At 35.0% G+C, this 21,441-nt stretch overlaps 2 protein-coding genes and 1 long non-coding RNA gene across 4 annotated transcripts; 2 read left to right on the top strand and 1 right to left on the bottom strand.

Moving 5' to 3' along the window:
- Positions 1 to 1,672: 1,672 nt before the first annotated feature.
- LOC147560237 (protein NRT1/ PTR FAMILY 5.4-like) lies at positions 1,673 to 4,476 on the top strand. Its single transcript, XM_086662339.1, has 4 exons — positions 1,673 to 2,077; positions 2,435 to 2,652; positions 2,935 to 3,428; positions 3,589 to 4,476. Exons 1-4 carry the CDS (start codon positions 1,972 to 1,974, stop codon positions 4,412 to 4,414), a joined length of 1,644 nt encoding a protein of 547 aa, XP_086518465.1. The 5' UTR covers positions 1,673 to 1,971; the 3' UTR covers positions 4,415 to 4,476.
- Positions 4,477 to 4,623: 147 nt separating this feature from the next.
- Positions 4,624 to 5,984, bottom strand: LOC147560238 (chlorophyll a-b binding protein 13, chloroplastic). The gene is made up of 3 exons (XM_086662340.1): positions 5,592 to 5,984; positions 5,322 to 5,483; positions 4,624 to 5,230 (listed from the first exon to the last, which is right to left on the bottom strand). The coding sequence occupies exons 1-3, from the start codon at positions 5,721 to 5,723 to the stop codon at positions 4,721 to 4,723; spliced, it is 804 nt and encodes a 267-aa protein (XP_086518466.1). The 5' UTR covers positions 5,724 to 5,984; the 3' UTR covers positions 4,624 to 4,720.
- A 4,838-nt stretch (positions 5,985 to 10,822) lies between these two features.
- On the top strand, positions 10,823 to 14,333 carry LOC147560239 (uncharacterized). 2 transcript variants are annotated; one of them, XR_015233691.1, is made up of 4 exons: positions 10,823 to 11,297; positions 11,451 to 13,176; positions 13,596 to 14,008; positions 14,114 to 14,333. It is a non-coding gene; the product is annotated as an uncharacterized LOC147560239 (long non-coding RNA). The 2 variants fall into 2 exon arrangements; XR_015233690.1 differs by having other exon boundaries at positions 10,823 to 11,162.
- The last annotated feature ends 7,108 nt before the right edge of the window (positions 14,334 to 21,441 follow it).

Below are 21,441 nucleotides of genomic sequence, written 5' to 3' on the forward strand. Positions count from 1 at the left end.
AGTCAATTTCTTCAAAATCCTACTAACATTCACCTTGAAGCGGCACATCGTGTCCTTCGTTACCTGAAAGGTTCTATTAATCATGGCATATTTCTTTCGGCCAATAGCTCCTTCCACGTCACCGGCTATTGTGACTCTGACTGGGCAGGTTGTCCCACGACTCGACGTTCCACTACAGGATACTTTACTATGCTAGGTTCAAGCCCTTTGTCATGGAAGTCAAAGAAACAACCCACAGTTGCAAAATCTTCAGCTGAAGCTGAATATCGAGCACTCGCTAATCTTACTTGTGAACTCCAATGGATTAAATCCCTTCTTATGGATTTCGGCATTACTCATCCTTCACCAATGTCCGTCTATTGTGACAATCGTGCGGCACTTCACATCGCCGACAATCCGGTTTTTCATGAACGAACCAAGCATATTGAAATAGACTGTCATTTCGTTCGTGAAAAAATTAAAGACAAAACCATCGCTCCCCGTTTTACATCAACAATAGATCAACTAGCCGACATCTTCACAAAACCACTAGGTGACGACATTTTTCAGAAGACTATTGGCAAGTTGGGCATCATCTCAATTTCTGCTCCGACTTGAGGGGGAGTATTAAGGACACCACAAGAGTCGACCACCAACCCATCCAACTCGGCTAGACTCGGCAAGAATAGATAAGGATAAAACCAAATCCTTGGTGGCTTAGACTTACCATACTAGTTATTATTCCATGTATAATATGTTACCATTTCCTATTAGTTTCCATTTCATGTAAGTTTCCATTTTATCTATATTCTACCATATCCACATATACCTATATATATAGTACCAAATACTAGTTGTAAAATACACAGAGAAAATACAAAAGATTAAATTCAAATTATATTCATCTCTTTGTTCTCTGGTTCCCTTTGTTTCATCATCTTCTCATTTTGGTTCATTAGTATTAAGAGACCATTAGTCTCTTCACATTAACTTTTCATCCTTTCGTAGAAATTGGTTGAGTTTGTTGCATTATGAACTTCAATAATTAGTTTCACGACCATTGTGAATTCAAAAGTTATAAATGCACAAACCTTTAGATCTATGAGATACAATCATGACAAGATTTGTAGATGATGAAAATGAAGGGCGGAAGGACAAATTCGGGATAGAAATAAAGAGTAGTTATTAATGTCCGAAAAACGTCTAGAAAAGGAGTCCAGGGGTTCATTCAGTAATTTGGTCAAAATATGGAGGTCACCTAGAGTTGATCAAAATTTGGCAGCAACCATAAATTCAACTCTTAAAACAAGAGTTTTGTGAGTTCACCTCCTATTGGATAATCTAAAGCAAATTACCCTCAACTCTAACTTTTTTTTGGTAGTTGACAGTTACTTGGGTATCGGAAGGTCTACTTCGTTATTTCGGTCTCTTCTCCCTTGTGGAACTATTCTCACAGTGATCAGATATTTAAAGCACGTGAAGAAAATCAAATATAGTGTCTCCTCTTTGAGTTGTGATAGGCATCTATCTTGCATCATATTCAACTGATAGCTTTTTGACATCTAAAGAAACACGACTTTCACGCTTTCATCGGTTAAATCATTATTTAAGTTCCCCTCCCTGCCTCTCTTGATTTTTATTTTTATAATTTGAAAAAAATATGGATCTCCATTTATGAAACTTGATTAATTTTGAAGTGTTCAAGATGAAGAGAAATAAATAATGAAGTATTTGGAGAGAGAGAGAGAGAGAGAAAGAGAAAGAATAGTGAAACTCCACCTACCCATGTTCCCACCATTACCATAATATACTTGACTTTCTCAATCACATTTTTTGATGTTTTTCTCCTTGTAAATTCAATCATCCCAAAACCAAATCTTCTAATCAAAATACTTCAAACAAACTTCCCCATTTCTCATATCCCATCTCTCTCTCTCTCTCTCTTCTACATTCATACAAATCACCTTTACTTCATTCTCTTAGTAAGAATCAATGGAGAGTCCTCTAAAGTTCCCACTCTTGATGAATGATGATCATGTAAGAGATATCAAAATACCCATCAAAGTAGGAGGATGGAAATCAGCAATTTACATCATTGGTAACTATATATCTACCCCAATTATCATGATTTTGTGTTCTTCTCACTTGTTCATAAGTGTTAAGGTGATCTATTTGGCCTAATTCTCATTCAAACTAACTTCACAAATAATGATGCCCAAGGTTACAAAAATTCAAATTCAGCTCTGAAACACTAGCTCTTGTAGACTGATACCATGTAATAGAGTCCACCAAGCCTAACTCCTTTTTTTTCCTCTCCAAAGGTAAGACATAAATCCGTGTCTCGAACCCATGACCTAGAGGTTGGAAACCAACTTGGTGACCTCTCCAACCAAGAGTTGTTGACAAACCAGCTTAGGCGATGTGGGATAATACTAATGATATTCATGCCGATCAGGTGTCGAAGTTGCGGAGAGGTTCGCTTTTGCGGGGACATCGGGGAACCTCATAACTTACCTCACTAAAGTGTTAGGAGAATCAACAGCAACAGCAGCCAAGAATGTAAATGTTTGGTCTGGTGTAGCAACTCTTCTGCCATTATTAGGAGCTTTGATTTCTGATTCTTACTTGGGTCGTTTCAGTACAATTCTCTTTTCTTCAATCATTTATGTTTGGGTGAGTGCCCTAATCTTTTGTAATTCTTCATATGTTAATATCGATATAGTATGTTAAAAAAAATGAGGATCGTTGATTCTATTTAGGTCTGGAGTATGCTTCGAATTTTAGACTTTTTTTTTATACATTTAGCACAACAATCTATGATTGTAACAATTTCCATCGCCATACTTTAGACTTTAGAGCGGCTGTTATTTCCGTTATAAGGGTTAGTTCTAAAATACTAGTTGATGTCATTGAATTCGATTTAGATTTTTATGCCAAATTATTGTGTGATTGCAGGGGCTAGTTATGTTAATGATATCGGTATCGGTAATTCCATTAAGGTTTCGGCATGCATTTTTCTTCTTATCACTTTATATGGTAGCCATAGGAGAAGGTGGTCATAAACCATGTGTACAAACATTTGGAGCTGATCAATTCGATGAAAATAATATAGAAGAAAGAAAAGCGAAAAGTTCTTTTTTCAATTGGTGGTATTTTGGGTTATGCGGTGGAGCAACCATAGGAATGTTGATTGTATTTTATGTGCAAGAAAATATTGGGTGGTCGATTGGATTTGGAATTCCTGCTATTGCAATGTTATTTGCGCTTGTCTTATTTTTGATCGGTGGAAAATTTTACCGAAGGCATATTCCGTCTGGAAGTCCTCTGATTCGTGTTGTGCAAGTGTTTGTTGCTGCTTGTCATAAACAACATCTTGCTCGTAGTGCAAGTGATGAGTTTGCTACTGAAATTGAGGGTCATCGAGAGCTAACCCACACCGATCAATTTAAGTAAGTCATGAAACTCTCGACTCTTTGGGTTATTTTGTTGGGATATAATGTCATCAAACTTAATATGATATCAGAGCCAAACTGACATGTCATACTACCAACAATACATATTCTCCACTTTAATACATTGTTGTTTTTATAACTCATTTAACACTTTCAGATGTCTAGACAAAGCTACAATCATAGACCAAATTGATGCAGAAAACAACACAAGAAACAAATGGAGACTTTGCTCAACAACTCAAGTTGAAGAAGCTAAACTCATACTCAGATTAATCCCCATCTGGTTAAGTTGCTTAATGTTTGCTGTAATTGAAGCACAATCGGATACATTTTTCACAAAGCAAGGTAGTTCAATGAACACCCAAATCAGCCCTAAACTTAAAGTTCCACCAGCTTCACTTCAAGTGGTTATTGGCATAGTTATTATCATTACAACACCGATTTATGATCGAGTTTTAGTCCCTGTAACAAGAAAATATACCAGCATTCCATCTGGTATAACAATGCTTCAACGAATCGGTATTGGTATGTTTTTATCTACACTTTCGATTGGAGTAGCAGGTCTAGTTGAATCAAGAAGAGTTGATATAGCAAGAAAATATGGGCTACTTGATAAACCAAATATAACAGTCCCAATGAGTATTTGTTGGTTACTACCACAATATGTGATAAAAGGAGTTTCAGCCGTGTTTACGATTGTTGGATTGCAAGAACTCTTTTATGATCAAATGCCAGATTCAATGAGGAGCGTTGGATCGGCCGTTTATCTTAGTGTTTTTGGCGTTGGAAGCCTATTGAGTAGTGTTGTTATATCTGTAGTTCAGTTTGTGAGCTTGAGAAATGGAGATGAATGGCTTGGGAATAATCTCAATAGGGCTCATCTTGATTACTTTTATTGGTTACTTGCAACTTTAAGTAGTTTGTGGCTTTTTCTTTATGTTTTTGTTTCTAAACATTATTTGTACAAAAATTCACAATTGTGAAGACTCTTTCATTGGTGTGTGTATGTACATTCTAAGAAGAAGTGCGATGTTTGAATAAGAAATGTCTTTTGGTACGTACAGACCTGAAGTCTAGGTTTAGCTTCTCAAACTGCAAGGACTTGCATGACATTTATCCTTTGCATTAGCGTTACTTTGTGGGAATTGGTTAATTTTTTCCGCTGATTTTGGGTAATTTTATCAGTTGGACATTTGTTCTTGTAAACTAAAAGAAATCTTCAAGGCCTTCTATTAAAATCATAATAATTTACACTCGTGATTACACGTTATAATAAAACCGAGACAAATTTAAGATCCTGGGACAAATTTAGTGGCGTAAACCCAAGCATTGTTAGCGACAGGGTTGTCGAGGTGATCTAGTAGGTTTTCAAGAGGTCCTTTTCCAGTAACAATGGCTTGAACAAAGAATCCAAACATGGAAAACATGGCAAGTCTGCCATTCTTGATCTCCTTCACTTTCAATTCGGCGAAGGTAGTTGGGTCATCAGCAAGGCCTAGTGGGTCAAAGTAAGTACCACCAGGGTATAAGTTGTTACCTTCACCAACTCCGGGTAATCCATTGATACGGAAACCCTCGACGAGGCCCATTAGTATAACTTGGAACCCTAACACAGCCAAGATGCTCTGTGCATGAACAAGGTTAGGGTTTCCCAAGTAGTCAAGACCACCTTCAGAGAAGATCTGTGATCCAGCTTTGAACCAAACGGGTTCCTTGAAGTCTACCTTGACCCATTTCTCTAGTACTTCTGGGGTGATGCACCCAAACGCCCCTAACATAGCCCACCGACCGTGAATGACCTGACAAAATACTAATAATGTTAACAACTGCTTACTCTAAAAATTCAAGTAACCATAAAGAAAGACGTAACGAAGTAATGACTATATTAACCTCAAGAGCTCTGTTCTTAGCGAAGGCTTCAGGATCTGCTGATAATCCAGCAGTATCCCATCCGTAATCACCGGGGAATTCACCGGTTAAGTAAGATGGAGTCTGAGCAGAGAATGGGCCCAAGTATTTGACACGGTCAGGACCGTACCACAAGTCATTACTCTGAACAAACAAAATTGACCGAAAAATTGTTGTCAGAACCCGTCATATCAATCGAAATATCAAATATAAACATGAATAATGAATTCCCAACAAGTGGGTCTTACTTACCATAGTGTATTTACTAGTTCCCATAGCAACAACATCTCTAAGAGAGTTAGAGACTCTATTTTGTCCCAAAAATTGAGATGGTCTAAGAACTGTACTGGAATTAGCTGAGGCTGCCATTAGAGTTGCCACCATTTTTTACACTCACTGCTTAAGTTTCAAGGTACTTCTCTAACTTGTGGAAAGTAATTAGTGGTGGTGATGGGTGAGTTGTAGTTAAGAGAAAAGTTGTGTTTATATTTGTTTTGTTGAGGAGAGAGAAAGTGGAAAAATGGGTGGGTAGGAATGCTAAGGATTTTGGTGGTGGACATTTTTCATGGTGGAGATTTTGGGTTGGAATTTCTACCAATAGGAGAGCTTTAATAGATTTGAAGGATTATCAATTCATCATATCTTATCCACATTTTTGTCTTAGGTTGAATCTTATTGACAGGGTCAACTTCTTTGATAGAGGCGCCTATAGATTTACTTTTCCTTCAACAAGAAGTGGGTCAGTGACAGAGGTGGTGGTGCTTTTAGAACTTCGGTTACAATTAGTTAGTTGGAGGCCAGTAACTCTTCTATCTTGAGCTTAGTGACGTTAGGGAACAAGAAAAACTTAAAATGACCATGACACGACATAGATCTTCTGGAGTTTCGAGATGAGTGACGTTAGGGAACAAGAAAAACTAGACGGTGGGTAGAACTCTTATGTGGATTCTCTTGATTCGCAGTTAAATAGATTAGAATCATTGAAAACACAAATCACAACAGGCTAACATAAGAGTTATGTTTAGAATTTGTCTAGTTTTTCTTATTCTCTAACATTTTCTTTTGATATTTCAAACCTGTTTTGGTACAACACGGCCAGACACAACAGAGTTTGCTCTAGTCATGTCGTTATTTTGATAAATATGCCGACATAGCCCCTTACCCACCATTAAATTGGGCATCCATTTTTGGAAATATCATCACTTTATTTATGAGATGTGGAAGGTGCGCCATTACTGCCATTATTCTTTTATCATAGTAAGTATGGAGTCGAACATATCATTGCTGGACCTCCTTTAAGATATCTTTTATGGTACCAACCCAATCTTTCATCACAACCGAAAACAGACTACTATCATATTCAAGTTTTTTTTTTATGATTCTTCCACGTGATAAACGATTGAATATAATTTATTTTGATCCTCCAATGGGATATTCATGAGCATGATTTCTATTTATTTTCACACAAGATGAAGCTCCACTAAACACATGCGACATCTTTTGAGCCAAATTGATCTTCTCCAACCTAACCGAGTCACGTTTATCTAACGTGATTTCATTCATAATAAGTTACATGACAAATAGAGTTGTTGTGATTCGACGATCAAGAGAGAGTCTAAAATATTTGAAGATATAAAAAATTGTGTTTCATATATATAAAGTATCTTTTAATTATCTAAATTCCAAGATTAGTTAGGAGCTTTGGGAAGTTAGAAAATTGTAATTCACTTTGTAAATATGAGTGAGTTCTAGGAATTTAATTCATTGAGCTAATGTAACAAATCATTTCACAAAATCATTGTTGTGGAGTTTGATAAAGATGTATTGGCTTATGACTTTATGTGAATCGTGAATATCCGACTAAACCACATTAAGTATTTGTGTCTATTTGTATTTCAATTTTTCTTAGGATTATTTGAAATTTATCAAAATTGGGTGGTTGAGTAATCTTGGTTTTCTCAAATTTGTAGTGATTTAATATTCTCTGCTAGTACTTTTTTTGTTCTAGATTTTAGCATTTGACCAATGGTCTGAATAAAAACCCCAACCTCAATGGCCAAGTCTTAAACCAAGTTACTAATACTATATATTACTAGTTTACTACTCTACTAAATTTGCTAAAAATTATATACAAAAATAGTATAACTCTTTTTAATCAATGAATAAATTGGATTGTCAACGAAAATGAGCTGCCATATTTGGAGGTAAGAGAATATGAATCTAGCCATTTTTTTTTCTTTGTATTCTCCATAGTGTTTCACAAAAACAGCAAAATGATGGTGTTTCAGTCTTTCAGATCTTTATACTAAAATTATTAGATTTTATGATTTTTTTGTGGCTGATAACATGATTTTTTTTTTAATATATGAGCTTATTCAATAATTTAACATGACATTCACTCCATCACCCTAGGCATTTAATAATATCCAACTAATCTAAGTTTGAGAGATTACTGATTCATTAAAAATTAATTAATTTTGTTTTTGACATGAAAACCACTTACTAATTTGTATTAATAAATTGTTTATTTAATCACAGAAATGTGAGTTGTGTTTTATTACTCTAAACCACGCATGCTCCTTCTCGTGGGAAATACACAAAGCCATTATTTTATGCGGATGAAATAATATCAACAATAACCTTTTTAAATTTAATTGATTTGGTTCTGCATTCTTACTTCTTCAATATTCACACTACATTATATAGTAATTTAGCTTTATTATATGGTTTAACAGAAAATACTAAAATAGCTGTTTCAGTCAAAAAAAAAATGGTGGGTGTTTGGGGAAATAAGAAAAGTTTATGGGAGAAAAAAGTGGAAAATCCAAAAACCACGCACCGAACACACCCCTCAAGTCGTCGGCGACAACTCTCTCTCTCTCTCTCTCTCTCTCTCTCTCTCTCTCTCTCTCTCTCTCTCTCTCTCTCTCTCTCTCTCTCTCTCTCTCTCTCTCTCTCTCTCTCTCTCTCTCTCTCTCTCTCTCTCTCTCTCTCTCTCTCCTCTTTTCCTCTCTGCTGTTTTAGTTTCTCTATTATTGTCTAATTTCCGGAAAAGGAAAAGCCCCTTCGCTGTAACCCTTCATGTAGATCTGGTTCTTCTAGATTTAGACGAGTTTTTAGCGAAAGGGATCCCCTCCGCCAGAACTTAGAGAGGGAAAAAATAGAGAGGGGAAGAGGAGAGAGATAACAAAGAGAGAAGAAAAGAGAGAGAGTAGCTTACCTGATTTGGTGGTGGTGATCGTCGACATTAATGGTGGAGGTCGTCGGAGTAGGTGACTTCGGAGTTTTAGATTTTTCTTATTTCCCCAAGACACATAAATACCAAAAAAATCTCGATCTTTAGAATTTATCAAAATATTATGAGTAATAATAGGTCAAGTTTAAAATAATATTCTGATTACTATTCTGGTCATTTTCTAATTGTTTGGTTTCCAAAATACCCTTGCCTATTAGCAATGATTTTCTCTCTCAAGAAATCCAAATAAGATCCAAATAAGTTTTAAGGTTTTTTTATTCTTTCTTCTTTTTCTTTGAATCTTCTTCTTCTTCGTCAATTTTCTTCATCAACTACTGTTAAACCGAAAGAATTTAGTTCAGAGAACCCTGAATTTGATGGAGAAGTCCAGATCTGAACTCCAAGTTTGTCGTCTTGATGAACTCTCTGTGAAATACCAAGTTTCACCATATATATGGTGAAGTTTCTTTAAAGAAGAAAATTCATTTTTTTATCGGTTTGCAAATCGAGTTTGTAAGATCTGCAACCCAAGATTACATTATGCAAAGCTTGCAAATCCAATTTGCAATTTACATTTTTCAAATCCTTGTTTGCAATTTACATTTTGCAAGCCCCATTTTGTAATTTACATTTTGCGAATTCCAGTTTTCAACTTACGTTTGCAAGTATATTGCAACTAGCCTGCAGAAAAACGAAAAGAAAACGTTTTTTTCTGAATTTTTCTTTTGTTGAAAATAAAATATTGAATGTGAAACTTGTTACATAGTTAATGAAATGTCATTTTTGTTGAAAAAAGTGTCGTGTCTTATCCACCACGTAGCTACGAAGTGACTCAGGAGATCATCAAATAAGTAGTTTTATCATTTTGGTAGGAATGAGCAGTGCAATTAACTTTGTAAACATTAGGTAAAGAAATCAACCTCTCTCCCTTAGTCCCATGTACACTTTATTTTTGATAACTTTTTTTGGATACTGGAAAAGGAACTATTATTTAACTCCTTGAAATTCTCACAATTTTTGTGGTTTTGTTATAATTTTTAAGCTCTTTTGTCCATTATTAAGAAGTTAAATTAAATCGACCTACTCCTACATTGCTGTAATGCTGTTGACATTATACTCTGGAGGTTTTTGGTGCATAAATTATAGTAAAGTAGGTTTAATGATTATTTACTTTTTTTTTTTTATATGTTCGAGACAAGATCGTGATCTTTTCGCCCAGATCTGAAGGACTTGTATTCACGAATCACGCTAATCACGTGGGTCAAAAAGTCTCGCATCATGCCATAATATGTTATTAGTATACAAGAATGCACTATATTTCATGGAGAAACGGATTAAATTTACCATCAAAAGCTATACGAACATTAAAACCGTTGCCTTTGCCAGCGTAAAACCGTTGCCAAAAATATTTTTAGTTGTAATGAACTATTGATGCTATGAAACAGATAAGATCACCAAACAAATTTCCCTTCTTTCTCAAAATACAAAACCCCTTTCATCATACAAGACCTAATTACATCATAAATTATAACTAATTGAGTACAAAACTTCCATTGCTTTTGTTTCGGCTCGGACGAGTATTTCGCTGGTTTCCCATCGCCAACCGCTAATCTTTTCTCTGAAACAACAGGTGCTTCTCGAGCCATAAGATCAACCGGAGAAGGAGATGGATGTGTTTGAATTTTTCTAGTTGTCTCTAAGAAAATGCAAATGAAGATAGCAAAAATAAAAACAACCACAGTGGGAGTGGTGAAACCAAAAGCAAAATGAGAGAGATTGTTTAGGAATGAGTAAGTAGGGTTTTCACTCAAAATGGGTTGCCATTGTGGGAGAGAAGATGATGATAGGGTGGCCATCTTGATTCTTTGCTTTCTTGTTTCAAAAATCAAGAATGACCCAAGTCTTTCAAAAGGTGAGTGCACCTATTTATAGATGAGGTGCTTTAGGTCTCTTTAGACAATTATAATTGTTTATATATTTGAGCTTTTTGTACAATAATTTATTACGTACATAAGCTATAATGTTATTTATTAGACAAAACCCTAACATATATATATATATCTATATATATATCTATATAATAAAACAGGTTGAAACATGCTGACTAGGACAAACCAAGAGATAAGTCTTGCCGTCCATTTCGTTTTATCTGAAATCTTGAGCGTTAGATCTTTCACGTACTTAACAAAAAAGGTCAATTCGTTCACCCTCTCATTAATACCGTTAAATTAAATAAAACATTCTCTTATTTTAATCATTCTTCTCGGAAAAGTCTTTATCTTCTTCCAAACTTTTGAGCACTATCTCCTTTCTCTTTCCCCCAAAACCATAACGGCATAACGCCTCTATCTTCATCTCCATCTTCGATTCTTCAGTTACTCTCATTGATCCCCTCATTATGCCCTATTATGGGTTATTACACTTTGGTCTAATCCTTCATGTGGTAGTTATTCTATTATGTCTCTCCCTCTCAAGCGTATTGCTTCAACTTAATGTCAAGAGCGAGATTTTCAATTCAATAATCAAATTTTTTTTGGTTACAAGCAAACTTTCCACCAGGAATCATCTCGGAAATGCTTTCTGTATGGGTAAGTCGATGAATGCTCCACCAAAAAAACCTTAATTTCTTTTATGGGTAACACTAAACATTAATTTGTCCCTCAAATCAATTTCTCAACAAAATTGCATTCAAAAGTGAAGAAATTTTTGGCTCTTTGCAGCAGGTATTCGGTTCATAGATTGATTGTTATATGATTTGATTTTCTTTACTTGGTTGTCAGGATTAGATTCTTTTTATGTGTTTCTCTTATTAGGGTTGTGATTAGTAAATGGAGTTTTTTTCCACTAATAATCTTTCTCCATGTTTCTGAGTTTAGGGTTTAAAAGAATAAAGGTGAGCACAGGTATGGTTCTGATTTCTTTAGCAAACCAAATATATAAACCCTAAGCATTCATAATTTAACTTGGAGTTTAGTGATTTCAACTTTGTTTGTCTCTATGCTTCTGATTTCAGGTTCACTGTAACCTAAATTCTCTTTGTTTGTAATTAAAACAGAAATAGATTACAATCCAAATATGGGCTTTCAATCGATTTCACCCCATTTTTCTTCAGTTATGTTAGCTATGCTTCGATAGATAACCAAAATATGTTCTTTTATGATTACAAATGTGTGCGACGTTAGATCGGTTGGTCTTAGTGTTCTTCGTCAGAAAGAATTTTGATTTACCACCAATCAGTTTAGTTTCCAATGCATCCTTTCTCAGTTTTGGATATAACGATTTGGTTATTTCTCTTATATAATATAATTGTTTTGATTAAACAGTTACGCCTTGGTTTTCACATGGAAGACATTTTTCTTCACATTAGGTTAATAAAGGGAAGCAACAATCTGCTTCTGAGCTTACATTTGTTTGTATTTTTTTCAATTCATACTTATGTTGGGTAAACTAGATAGCGCTTCATTTTGTTGCAAGAAGATTAAATCTGGGTATTGTTCCTCAAAACTCATCTAGGAACTGCATTGAAATCTGCTTTGAAGATACCTAAATCAATGAACCTTTCATTTGGTTTTTGTGTGGGTGACAAGAGGAGAATATTGAGCATTGGGAACTATAAGCCATTACGAAAGTTTATGGTGAAGTAGATAACGAAAATGTGTTTGAGTATTTGAACCCTATAGTCCAGATTTATACCAAATAATTGTGAAGAACAGTGGTATATTCCAAATATTTATTTCATCAACACAAATATTGAGTTTCATACTAATCTATTGCACCTTAGTAGGAAGTTGTGTGAAACATTGGGATTTTTTTTAATGGCAGCCAAGAAGCAAGTATGTTTTCATCACTTTGTCCTTCGTATAATCTCGCCACTTTGCTTTGAAGTTTATACAATTTATTACCAACACTTTAATACGTAGTTCATTATTCCTAAAAATTTCGATATATATGATTTGTGTGTGTATATATATATACATAAATTGGTTGTATCAATATCTTTTCTCACGGTACCATAGCGAACTACAAATGTATCCTTCATGATTATGACGTCCTGTCATTTTGGGCGGAACATAAACTAGACCTCTGCAGTACTGTTAGAAAATGTTGTTGAAACTTTGATCATTTTATGGGTACAGTATGTCGTTTAACTTTTGTTTCTGTAGATGTCTCTCATGAAAGATGCGTTTAAAGGATTCATATTTTCACCACTTCACTTTTTGATTTCTCTTGATGTATCCGTCTTCTCTTTCTTAATTACAAATGAATGATTATTATTGTCCACTAAGTGGGGAAGTGTTTTTTTACTTTACTGCTATGGGTCATTGAGTGAGGGTTGTCTGGGATTCTAAGTGGGGAAATGTTGTTTTGGCTTTTGGATTTGCAAAAGTGCAGGAGCTCGTGACTGGTAATCTGTTTTATTTTGTGCTCTAATTGGCTTAACTTACTTGGATTTGATCACCCATTGCTTGAATACTATTTCGGTTTGGTATTGCCATTTATGATTTTTTGGCTGCAAATTACGTTGAATGTATTTATCATTTGTAGTTGTGAACAGAGCCATTAAATCAGAAACCGTAAGTGGACAAGGATGAATAAATTGAGGTATCTCTCTTTCAATTATTTTTTATATGTTTATAATTTTCTCACTCGTGATTTTATACTAAAAAGTTACCCTATGCAAGAGATCAGTTGAGATCGAACTACTCGCGTTAGATAAGACGAGATTTACATTTAAGTATAAGTATTCTGCTACCTAATTTTTTGGCCAAGTACATTTAGGTTTTATACTCTATTATCTATTAGTAGCAACGAGATTCACACTCCACCTAACTTTTTTTTTTTTCTATTACCTTTGTATCTATGCCTCTTCAATACTTCACCTCATTACATTGTTTTTTTTTTTGAAAAACCTCATTACATTGTCTTGCTTCACCTAATTACATCGTTTTTCTGACAGAAATTAAAATATCTCAGTTTTCAATAGTTATGTCTTTTGATCTCTTATTTTTGTTGTCTTTCAGAGAGGATATTGAAGATAGAGAACGACGGAAGAGGTTAAGAAAATAAAGGAATAGTTGCCGCATTTGGTACTATGAAATTCTGGCTGTTGTTGCTACAACAAATGCAAGTGGGCTCTCCGAGTCAAGTTCTTGGGTGTTGCGACGAGAACCAACCACCGATCCTTGGTATTTAAAAATTACGCAATTTATATTTGTAAGAACTTCCTCATATTTATATTTGATGTTCACAATGCCAGAGACATGGGTTACGCCTACAACACTTGGACCACATAAATGCGGTTAGCTCTTTTGTGTTCGTACTTAAACTTGTAAAACACAAATCGTTTAACTTTCTCACGAAAAATAGTATCATGTTTTCATTTTGGGAAGAGTTTTCACCTAAAGAGAAGGATCTTCTGGTCAAAGAGGTTGAGGTAATCGTATTTTATTATTTTCTATTTCATTTCACTTATTTGGTTCAAATCTCAATGGGGTTTTGAACTATATCTAAACTCCCTCTTCCATAATCTATTTTGCAGAATGGGGGGAGTTGTTATCTATGGATCTCTTTAATTGAAATTTCAAGGGTTTTAATTGTTTCACTGATTGAGTTAAGTGATGTTTTTTTTAAATGAGTGGTTTTTTAATATGATAATGGATTATTATGCCGTCGTAGACGCCATCAAATGCATTCTCAAAGTAGATTTTCAATTATTTTTTGATCTCTTATCTATTTAATTGAAAATTCTTGTGTGTTAATTGATACATTGATTCTTTGAAATGTTTCGTTTTGTTATCAATTAAGGTAGAGAAAATGATCAAAGATCGAGGTTTCTTTCTTTGAGTCTATTGCAATAACGTGGGCAGGAACAAAATTGAAACAGAATCAAAGTTGAGAGTAGTTCAACATTCTGGCGTTTTCCATTTTTCAACAGATTAGAAGCTCTCACTTAGTAGTTGGTTCCGAGTAAATAGATTATCAACAGGTTTGGTAAATTCTTATGAACGTTTGGTAACTATGCATTAGGAGTTCAACAAAAAAAAACTATGGATTAGGAGTTCCTTATATTACATTACTTTTGAATTTAAGCATGTAGGATAAAATACATAAGGTTATTTGTTTAATTATACATTTTATTTGAGTTCCATTTGAGTCTCAAATGTCAAATTTGGATTGTCTTATAAATTGTATGACAAGATAAATATATTAATTTTTGGGTTGGTCTAAAGAAATTATCTTTTTGTGTTTGTGACTAAAGAAAGTTGAAGAATTAGTTTTATTATCGGCTAGTATTAGTTTGTAATTTGTTCTTTTTAAAGTTTGTTTAGCATCTCCCTTTACAAGTTAGGTAGGTATGTAACATCTAATCTTGTGGTTTATTCTAGGTTTTTTCTTCGTATGAGATGATTTATTTCATCAGAACGTCAATTTCGGACATAATATTTGTTAAATGCTAGATGATAACCACCGTGCCGGAGGCACGGGTTATACCTAGTATATATATATATATATATATATATATATATATATATATAATGCCTATATGCATGGCTATTAGGTGTGTATGAAGTGTCAAGGTGAACCCTAATTTATATATATTAACATTGTAATATTGTTTTTGTTGCAAGCCATTGTAATGTAATAGAAGGTGGGAAGAGGGAGGTGATCTCACTTAATTGGTTACCACTAAATCACGTCTCCATTTTATATAAAAAAATTATTGAGGAAATGATAAAACCCTTGCATTGATAGAATGAGATTACAAATATATATAGAGGAGGTTGTTAGAGATTCTGTTAAGAATCAGTTAGGGTTGTTAGGTTGTTATGAATGTATGTTATAGTGTGACAGGCCACACCATAGTGAATACAACACAACCCTAATACTTAATAAACTAACACTCTTTGTACACTCCCCTTACACTAAGTTTACACTATAGTCATTACCCCCCCTCAAGATGAAATGGGCTGATAAGAACTTTCAGCTTGGACTTCAAATCAAGAAATCGTGGAGATGAGAGTACTTTTGTAAAAATATCAGCTGGCTGAGCAGAAGTCTTTATATAAGAAACCTTGATTCGACCATTAGATACTAACTCCCTTATGAAGTGAAAATCAATGGCTAAATGCTTCATCTTGGAGTGAAAAACTGGATTAGAAGCTAGAGATAAAGCAGAAACATTATCACACCAGAGAGTTGGAGATGAAGGAAGAAATACATGAAGATCTTTGAGAAGATTGCAAATCCAAACAGATTCAGCTGCACATTGTGCTAGACTCCTATATTCAGCTTCTGTGGAAGACCTTGCTACACTAGATTGCTTTTTAGCAGACCAAGATAATGGATTGGGGCCAAGATAGAGAATGTAACCACCAGTTGACTTACTAGTAGACAGATCACCAGCCCATTCTGCATCTGAGAATCCAGTTAATGTCATTTCTCCCTTCCTAAAGGTAATACCATGATGAAGAGTACCTTTGAGGTACCTAAGGATTCTTTTAACAGCAGCAAGATGATTCTCAGTTGGAGAATGCATATGTTGACAAACCTGACTGACAGCAAAAGAAATATCAGGTCTTGTCCAAGTCAAGTACTGAAGAGCTCCAACCATAGACCTATAAGATGTAGGATCAGCTAGCAATGGGCTATCAGTTGGTGTCAATTTAGAACCAACAGTAGCAGGAGAAGAGCATGGTTTAGCTCCAATCATGTCACTTTTCTTAAGCAAATCCAAAGTGTATTTGGTTTGAGTTAACCCCAAGCAATGAGTGTCTCTTTTAACTTCCAAGCCTAAGAAATAGTGTAAATCACCCAAATCCTTCATAGAGAAAGAGGTGCTGAGTTGATCAATTAGGGATTGACAAGCTGAAATTGAATTTCCAGTAACAAGAATATCATCTACATAGATGAGAACAATGATAATAATTCCTTGACAATAACTCACAAAGAGAGAAGAATCTGCCATGGAAGTAGTAAAACCCAAACTCAAGAGAACATCCATGAGGGACTCATACCAAGCTCTTGGAGCTTGTTTAAGCCCATAAAGTGACTTATGAAGTTTACATACATAATTTGGATGTGTTTTGTCTTGAAAACCAGATGGTTGAACCATATAAACCTCTTCTTTGAGAGTACCATGGAGGAAAGCATTGCTAACATCAAGCTGCCTAATAGGCCAGTCATATTGAACTGCAAGAGACAACACAACCCTAATGGTTGTTGGTTTAGCTACTGGGCTAAAGGTTTCTGAAAAATCCACACCCTCCTTTTGATGAAATCCCTTTGCTACCAACCTGGCCTTGTATCTTTCAATTGTACCATCAGACCTTTGCTTAATTTTGAATACCCACTTACACCCAACTAGATTTTGAGTCTTACATGGTGGAACCAAAGACCAAGTGCCAGACTTAATGAGAGCATCAAATTCAGCCTGCATAGCATATCTCCAATGGGAAATCTTGTTAGCCTGAGTGAAGCAGGTAGGTGTCTCAGGAAGTGTAGAAGTGAGAAATGCCTGAGGAATAGGATATTTAGTAGCTTGAAACACTTTGGGTTTAAAAACACCAGCTTTGGATCTGGTTATCATATGGTGAATATTAGGTACAGAGGATGCTATTGAAGTGGAAGTTGGTTCAATAGGTGTAGTAGTATTTGGAGAATCACTATGAGCAGAAGAAGTTGATGTAATAGGAGTAGTATTTGTGGATTCACTAGTATTTGGAGAATCACTATGAGCAGAAGAAGTTGATGTAATAGGAGTAGTATTTGTGGATTCACTAGGAGCAGGAGAAGTTGGTGCAATAGGAGTAGTAGCATTTGTAGACTCGCTAGGAGCAGATGTTGGTATAGTAGAATTAGAGTGAAAAAGAGGGATTGAAGGTAGAGAGACCAAGGAAGAGGAAGTAATAGGTTGATTAGACAGAATAGACATAGGGTAAAGTGATTCATTAAAGGTTACATGCCTTGAAATGTAGATCTTGTTAGACTTAGGATCAAGACACTTATATCCTTTTTGAGTGGAACAATAACCCAAGAAAATACATTGTGCACTCCTAGGCTCTAGTTTATGAGAAGTATAAGGCTTAAGCCATGGATAACAGGCACAGCCAAATGCTCTTAGCATTGTATAATCAAGAGAAGTACCATAAAGCTTTTCTAATGGACTTTGAAAGTTAATAGACTTAGTGGGTAGTCTATTGATTAGGAAATTAGCAGTATTCAGAGCTTCATCCCAAAATGAGAAGGGAAGAGAGGCTTGAATCAGTAGGGTTCGAGTGACATCAATAAGATGTCTATGCTTAGACTCAGCCACACCATTTTGTTCAGGTGTGTGAGGACATGTGGTTTGATGTTGTATACCATGTGAGAGAAATAGCAACTTAAGCTCATTATGTAGAAATTCACCTCCATTATCAGTTCTAACTGTATCAATTTTACAGGAGAAATGATTTTCTATCCTAGCTTTAAACTGAAGAAAAACATGTCGAAAATCAGACTTGCAATTTAAAAGAAAAACCCAACAGTATTTGCTCCAATCATCAATGATGTTTACATAATATTTGGAACCAGATACAGCAGGTACACTAGTTGGTCCCCAAACATCCATATGAAGGAGTTCAAAGGGTCTGGTTGAAGTAGTTATTGAAATGGAAAAGGGAAGCTTCTTGCTTCTGCCTAATTGACAGTCCTCACAAAAGATAGGTTTTGTGCATGAGTCTGAACATGGCAAAACATGCTTTATTCTCTGAATTGATTGAAAAGAAGGATGACCAAGTCTCTTATGCCATATAGTAGATGAAGTAACATTGGTTTGAAGAGCTGTAACAGCAGGAGAGGATGAAATTGATATAGGCATTGGGTAAAGACCATCTTCAACTGGTCCTTGGAAAAGCATTATCTGGGATTGAAGATCCTTCACAGTGAATTGTTCAGGATCAAATGTAACAGAACACTTGTTATCCTTAGTAAATTTATGAATGGATAAAAGATTATGGGAAGCTTTTGGAACATGTAAAATGCCTTTCATAGTAAACAAATTCTGATTAACTTTAAAATTAGAAGTACCAATGTGAGATATGAGCATACCTTGGCCACTAGCTGTGTTCACAGAATCAGAACCATGATAAGTAGAAGGAGAAGCAATATTTGACAAGTCAGGAGTTATATGATTTGTAGCCCCAGTGTCAGCATACCAAGGGTTAAAGCCATTGATGTTGGCTGAAGCAAGCATAGCCGAGAGATTCTTTGGTGGATTTCTTCCTTGAAACGAAAAATTCATTCTGTGATAGCATTCATAAGCAACATGACCAATCTTGTTGCATATTTGACATCTAGGAGGAGGCTTGTCTGAAAATGAACCTCCTGAATTGCTTGAATTGCCTGATGAAATTCCTGAATTGCTTGAATTAGGTCTGGAAGAAGATGAATAATTTTGATGATAGGACCTTCCACCACCTCTACCATAGGACCTTTTGTTATCAAAGGAAGGACGACCTTTGGAATTGTTATGAGAAACAAGAAAGGCTTGATTGACTGAATCAGTGGTTTTCTTGATCTTATCAGAGATAGTAATTTCTTCACTTACTAACAAATTGTGCAATTCATTAATTGTCACTGGTGGATTCCTAACTCGAATGGCTGCAGAAAAGGCATCAAATTCAGATGGAAGTCCTCGAAGCATAGTTACAATGATTTCATTCTTGGATGCAGGTGATCCAGCAGCTGCTAGACAATCAGTAATCTTCTTGATCTGACTCAAGTAATCTGTGATAGACAAATTTCCTTTAGAAATGTCTCTAAGTTTATGTTGAAGTTGAAGTATATGAGCAGTAGATGAAGCTGCAAAATTTTCTTCAAGTGACAACCACAATTCCCTAGCAGAAGTTATACCAACCACATATGGTATAACAGAATCTGAAAGTGTAGAATTTAACCAAATAAGAAGAGATTGATCTTCTTCAATCCAATCGACATAAGATTGATTGAGAATTTCAGCACATTGATCATTATCATTCAGGAACTTTGGAGGACATGGCCTTGTGCCTTCGATGATGTCGATTACTTTGAATTTCCTTAGAATAGGAAGAAATAATGACTTCCAAGTCATATAATTATCACCTTGAAGTTTGATTGGAATGGCATTAGCCATGGAGTTGATTGAAACTGTAGTAATCTTCGGATTTTCCATTTGTATATGAATTATAAGACTTTAGTGGTAGAAATCAAATTTAGAAGAAGATTTTAGAGAGAGAAGATGATGATTCTGAAGTTGTTGAAGAAAGAAAGATGAAGATGATGATGATTTTAGTGAGAGAGGATGAAGACGATGAAGATTTTGATGATGATTCTGTAGTAGTTGAAGAAAGAAAGATGAAGATGATGATAATTCTAGTGAGAGAAGATGAAGACGATGAAGATGATGATGATGGGAATTTTAGAGAGAGAAAGAAAAGGAAAAAATATTGGATCTTAGCTCTGATACCATATTGAGGAAATGATAAAACCCTTGCATTGATAGAATGAGATTACAAATATATATAGAGGAGGTTGTTAGAGATTCTGTTAAGAATCAGTTAGGGTTGTTAGGTTGTTATGAATGTATGTTATAGTGTGACAGGCCACACCATAGTGAATACAACACAACCCTAATACTTAATAAACTAACACTCTTTGTACACTCCCCTTACACTAAGTTTACACTATAGTCATTAAAAATAATTGATACAGTAGGTTTCTCACTACAAGTAGATACAAAAAAAAAAAAAGTATATACCACTGAATATATCAAAAAAAAAGTAGATACCTCTAAAACATTTAAAAAGAAGAATATTATTTTTTTGTTGAAAGTAAAAAAAAAAAAAAAAAGAATATAAGACTTTGTAATGATTAAAATGAGGGATTAATATTGTTGTCCAGTTTGTGGGTGTTGGTCGAACACCAGAGGGCGTTTGATTTTTTAGCACTTAAATTAAGTGCTACCACTTAGTAAGTGGTTATCACTTCGTAAGTGTTATGTCACTTATTTTCTATCACTACTTCTAAGTGTTTAATTTTTGCCTTTATATTAATTTCTAAACGTTAGAAAAATAAAAAAGTGTCTATTTTAACCTTAAAGTATTTAGATATTATCACTTTGATATTAATTCATCGAATTCACGAGTTTAGGAAAAAAACCAAGATTTATAAATACTTTTTGTTGAAAACACTAACTTCAGACAATTAAGGATTATGAACCACATTTCAACATGAAAATTGGGTGGTTCCGTAATTACTGAAGGAGGAGAGGTGAAAAAAATTTAGGAGAAAAACCTAGGTGAAAGATGAGTGAAGAAGGGGAAGAGTCACCTCTAAAGTCATAAACAAAATTTTTATTTATCAATTACTTAAGATTTTATTTTTTGTTATGATATTATATTGGTCATTATTATATTAAGAGATTGATAAAAATGTCTGTTTTAGGACTTATAAATGTCGGGTGGTCTTGGGCCTCTCTTACCCTAAAAGCTAGCTCAAGAGGTAAGGCTTCTCCCACACTTATTAACGCCTCTCACGCTTATTAACGCACCCCCTGCCCTTTCCACAACCAATGTGGGATTAACCTAACAATCTCCCCCTCACACATTGGCTCTCAACTTCAATAGTTATTGGGCTGAGACTTGTTATACCTGGGTTCTGATACTAGTGTTGGGTGGTCTTGGGCATCTCTTACCCCCAAAAGCAAGCTCAAGAGGTAAGGCTTCTCCCACACTTATTAACGCACCCCCTGCCCCTTCCACAACCAATGTGGGATTAACCTAACAATAAAGCGAATGCGAAAAAATAAGCTCCAAGTTAGAGCTTACTTGTTTGTACTTTAAGTAATTTTCA

This window comes from Eschscholzia californica, unplaced genomic scaffold (genome assembly GCF_041429995.1).
Source record: "Eschscholzia californica isolate CP2 unplaced genomic scaffold, dmEscCali1.0.p SCAF_2, whole genome shotgun sequence".
NCBI lineage: Eukaryota > Viridiplantae > Streptophyta > Magnoliopsida > Ranunculales > Papaveraceae > Eschscholzia > Eschscholzia californica.

Coding starts and splice junctions, on each gene's coding strand:
- LOC147560237 (XM_086662339.1), top strand. CDS start 1,972: ATGGAGAGTCCTCTAAAGTTCCCACTCTTGATGAATGATGATCATGTA. Junction 2,078..2,434: donor ATCAGCAATTTACATCATTG/GTAACTATATAT, acceptor CATGCCGATCAG/GTGTCGAAGTTGCGGAGAGG. Junction 2,653..2,934: donor CTTCAATCATTTATGTTTGG/GTGAGTGCCCTA, acceptor GTGTGATTGCAG/GGGCTAGTTATGTTAATGAT.
- LOC147560238 (XM_086662340.1), bottom strand. CDS start 5,723: ATGGTGGCAACTCTAATGGCAGCCTCAGCTAATTCCAGTACAGTTCTT. Junction 5,484..5,591: donor GAACTAGTAAATACACTATG/GTAAGTAAGACC, acceptor TTGTTTGTTCAG/AGTAATGACTTGTGGTACGG. Junction 5,231..5,321: donor CTAAGAACAGAGCTCTTGAG/GTTAATATAGTC, acceptor GTATTTTGTCAG/GTCATTCACGGTCGGTGGGC.